The 4,388-nt window shown below is 50.8% G+C and overlaps 1 protein-coding gene across 1 annotated transcript; it reads left to right on the top strand.

Annotated features, from left to right (window-relative positions):
- The first annotated feature begins 1,593 nt into the window (after positions 1-1,593).
- On the top strand, positions 1,594-3,112 carry SPDYE21 (speedy/RINGO cell cycle regulator family member E21). Its single transcript, XM_032754896.2, has 2 exons — positions 1,594-1,903; positions 2,850-3,112. Exons 1-2 carry the CDS (start codon positions 1,744-1,746, stop codon positions 3,110-3,112), a joined length of 423 nt encoding a protein of 140 aa, XP_032610787.1. The 5' UTR covers positions 1,594-1,743.
- The last annotated feature ends 1,276 nt before the right edge of the window (positions 3,113-4,388 follow it).

Raw genomic sequence — 4,388 nt, 5'->3', positions numbered from 1 at the left:
GCTCTGATGGTTTAAAGCATCATGAATGCGAATTTGAACTCTAGAAAAGCAGAGCTTCCTAACAATGGGACTTCCACAGCAATGGGATCTGCTTCCTCGTTCAGTTTGTGCCTTTCCCATGAGCGAGAGACTCCTAGGAGAGCTGCAGCCCATTAGGAAAACGGATGGGAACTCACTCACAAGTTCTTTATTTTTTTTGAGATGGAGATTTGCTCTTGTTGCCCAGGCTGGAGTGCAATGGTGCGATCTTGGCTCGCTGCAACCTGCGCACCCCGAGTTCAAGTGACTCTCCGGTGCCCTCTCCCGAGTAGCTGCGATTACAGGCATCCGCCACCAGGCCTGGCTAATTTTTTGTATTTTTAGTAGACATGGGGTTTCACCATGTTGGCCAGGCTGGTCTCAAACTCCTGACCTCAAGTGATCCACCCCCTTTGGCCTCCCGAAGTGCTGGGATTACAGGCATGAGCCACTGAGCCCGGCAGGGAACCCACAGGTTTTCTGGATGTCTCTGAATGTCATGCAACTTTTTTATTTATGAAAAAAAATTTTTTTGACACAATGTCTTGCTGTGTTGCCCAGACTGGAGTGCGGTGGCAAGATCACAGCTCACTGCAGCTTCTAACTCCTGGGCTCAAGTGACCTTCCTGTCGCATGAGTCTCCCAAGTAGTTGGAACACAGGTGCCAGCCACCACACCTGGCTAATTTAGTTTGGTTTTGTTTTTTTAGAGATGGGCTCCTGCTATGTTGCCTATACTGGTCTTGAACTGCTGGCCTCAGGCAATCTTCCTCCCTTGGCCACCCAAAGTGCTGGGATCACAAGCATGAGCCACTGTGCACAGCTGAGATTTTTTGACTTAGTCTTTTTGTACATGCGATATTTTATTCATGGAATCCATAAATGGAAGGGAAATTTCTGAGTTCAGAACAATACATATGATACAAAACTTGATACAGAGACTAGAGTTTCTTAGCCGAACTGGAGGGGCTGGCTTAGGTAATCCATGGACTCCCTGAAATTGGGGACACCATTGGAAATACGTGTGAGCTCAGGGGCAGTTTCCTATGATTTTCAGGCCTCAAAATGTCTCTTGGACTCAAAGTTGCCTTAGGGCAGAGGACGCGTGTACCCCCAGTATAGAATCTCGGACGGTGAATGTCAGTAAACATTCAGCAGAAAAGCTCTGCCAAATTGAGTGCTCTGATGTGACTTTTTCATCAAGTCAATGTTCCTGGGATCTTTTGTACATGATAATCTTTCTTGTAAGGTTTCATAGTTTCTGCTTACCCTAGTTTTCTTTCCCACCCTATTCCCTCTCCCACCAGACTGGACTCTGAAATGGGCATGTACAAAGAGGAGACCCCAACATGCTTCAAGGTTTGAGTGGAGAGGACACAGCCTCTGCTGCGACAGGGAACAGAGGGATGTGGAGACCCCGAAGATGCTTCTGGACAGTTGTCTAAGGTTGGGACAGTGGCAGGAGATACCATTCACCCAGAATCTCCAGGACAAGAGATCAGCCTGGCAGTTACATGTGTTTTGTTTCAAACTGGTTGCCAGGTTGGAAAGACCGATGACATCAGAGATTCCGACCTTCCTGATTGGAAGGATTGGACTCCGTGGGCACCTGGAGTTCAGTTGGACAACAGTATCTTCTCAGAGCTGTTCCCCACTCCTGACTTCTCCTAGCCTTGAGAATTGATAACATATTCTTCTGGATCCTAGCAGTGTCCAGAAGAAGGCCATGGACAGAACAGAGACTCGGTTCCGTGAGAGGGGACAGATTATAGGAAAGGACATGACCAGCCATCAACTGCACCCCCAGGATGAGCAGAGCCCCCAGCGGAGCACCTCGGGGTACCCCCTCCAGGAGGTGGTGGATGACGAATTGTCGGGACCATCAGGTGAGGGAACTGGAGGAAGAAGAGGTGGGATAGGATTGACTAAGACGAAGGAAGGGGGCTGAGTGCAGTGGCTCACGCCTGTAACCCCAACACTTTCGGAGGCCGAGGCAGGCGGATCACCTGAGGTCAGGAGCTCAAGGCCAGCCTGGTCAACATGGTGAAACCCCATCTCTACTAAAAGTATAAAAATTAGCCAGGTGGTAGTGGTGAGCACCTGTAATCCCAGCTGCTTGGGAGGCTGAGACAGGAGAATCACTTGAGCCTGGGAGGAAGAGGTTGCAGTGAGCTGAGATCGCACTACTGCACTCCAGTCTGGGTGAGAGAGATGCTGTCTCAAAAAAAAAAAGGGTCAGCGGTCAGGAAGGAGAACCTGAGGAGGGTGTGTGGGAAGAATGGAGAAATTCAGGCTGGGTGCAGTGGCTCACACCTGTAATCCCAGAACTTTGGGAGGCCAAGGCAGGTGGATCACTTGAGGCCAGGAGTTTGAGACCAGCCTGGCCAACATGGTGAAACCCTGTCTCTACTAAAAGTACAAAATTGAGCTGGGCATTATGGCAGGCACCTGTAATCCCAGCTACCTGAGAGGCTGAGGCAGGAGAATAACTGGAATCTGGGAGATGGATGTTGCAGTGAGCTGAGATTGCACCGCTACACTGCAGCCTGGGCAACAAAGCAAGATTCTGTCTCAAAACAAGAAAGGAGGGACTCAGAGAGCCAGGAACCAGGGAAGGATATGAGGCGGTGTTCTGGGGACAGAAAGACGGAAGAATGGGGAGGGGAAGGAGCGGCACTTGGGGTTGAGCAGAGGAGAAAGTCAGAAAGGTGGCTTAGAGAAGCCAGCAGTCTGCGAGGCTGGGAAGGATGGAGAGTGGTTTGGGGTTTTGGGTCGGGGTCTAAGTTGATCAGATGCAGAAGCATTACACGGTGGCCTGGTTTCTTTACTCAGCCCCTGGGGTAGATCCCATCCCCTCATGCAGGTCCCTTTGCTGGAAAAAGAAGAGGGAGTGGTCAGACGAATCTGAGGAGGAGCCAGAGAAGGAGCTCGCCCCTGAGCCTGAGGAGACCTGGGTGGTGGAGACGCCGTGTGGCCTCAAGATGAAGCTCAAACGAAAGCGAGTGTTGCCCGTGCTCCCTGAGCACCACGAGGCCTTCAACAGGCTGCTTGGTAGGAGGACACCCCAGAGAGCACCTCCAATCCTGTTCTCCTAAAAAAGAGCAAACTTCCAAAAACCACACTTTTCCAATGGGAAAAATATGCCCCCAGTGGGTGAGCTTTCCATGCGGGAGAACTCTGAAGTGATCACTCATGAGGGACACTTAGGAGATGACAGAGGATTAGGCTAGACTTGATAAAGGTTGGCGCTTGGGATAAGAAAGCTTGGTTTCGGGCCAAGCATGGTGGCTCACGCCTGAGATCCCAGCATGTTGGGAGGCTGAGGCAAGAGGATTGCTTGAACTCAGAACTTTGAGGCTGCAGTGAGCTATGACTACACCCCTGCACTCCAGCCTGGGTGACAGAGCAAAACCCTGTGTCAAAAGAAAAACTAAGGCCGCGTGTGGTAGCTCATGCCTGTAATCCCATTACTTTGGGAGGCTGAGATGGGTGGATCACTTGAGGTCAGTTGTTCGAGACCAACCAGACCAATATAGCAAAACCTCATTTATACTAACAATACAAAAATTAGCCAGGCGTGATGGTGCATGCCTGTAATCCCAGCTACTCACGAGGCTGAGACAGGATAATCACTTGAACCCGGGAGGCAGAGGTTGCTTTGAGCCAAGATAGCATCACTGCATTCCATTCTGGGTGAGACAGTGAGACCCTGTCTCAAAAAAAAAAAAAAAAAAAAAAAGAAGAAGAAGGAAGGGCCCAGAAGTCAGGAAGGAGCACGTGAGGAGGGTGTGTGGGAAGAATGGAGGTACTGACGCAGGGTGCAGTGGCTTACACCTGTAATCCCATCACTTTGGGAGGCCAGGCAGGCAGATCACTTGAGGCCAGGAATTGGAGACCAGCCTGGCCAACATGGTGAAACCCTGTCTCTTCTAGAAGTACAAACATGAGCTGGGTGTTCTGGCGGGCACCTGTAATCCCAGCTACTTGGGAGGCTTAGGCAGGAGAATCACTGGAACCCAGGAGGCGGAGGCTGCAGTGAGCCGAGATCGCACCATTACACTCCAGCCTAGGCCACAAAGCAAGACTGCGTCTCAAAAAAAAAAAAAAAAAAAGGGACTCAGAGCCAGGGACCAGGGAAGGACATGAGGACATGAGGAAGTGTTCTGAGGACAGAGAAATGGGAGAATGGGGAGGAGAAGGAGCGGCACATGGAGCTCAGCAGAGGAGACAGACACAAGGAAAGATGGCTTGGAGAAGCCAGCAGTCTGCGAGGCTGGGGAGGATGGACAGTGGTTTGGGGTTTTCGGTCGTGATCTAAGGTCATCAACTGCAGAAGCATTACACCGTGGCCTGGTTTCTTTACTCAGCCCC

The sequence above is a fragment of the Hylobates moloch genome, unplaced genomic scaffold (genome assembly GCF_009828535.3).
Source record: "Hylobates moloch isolate HMO894 unplaced genomic scaffold, HMol_V3 SCAFFOLD_1, whole genome shotgun sequence".
NCBI lineage: Eukaryota > Metazoa > Chordata > Mammalia > Primates > Hylobatidae > Hylobates > Hylobates moloch.
The sequence above is the reverse complement of the archived record's forward strand: the minus strand, read 5'-3'. Positions and strand labels throughout refer to the sequence as shown.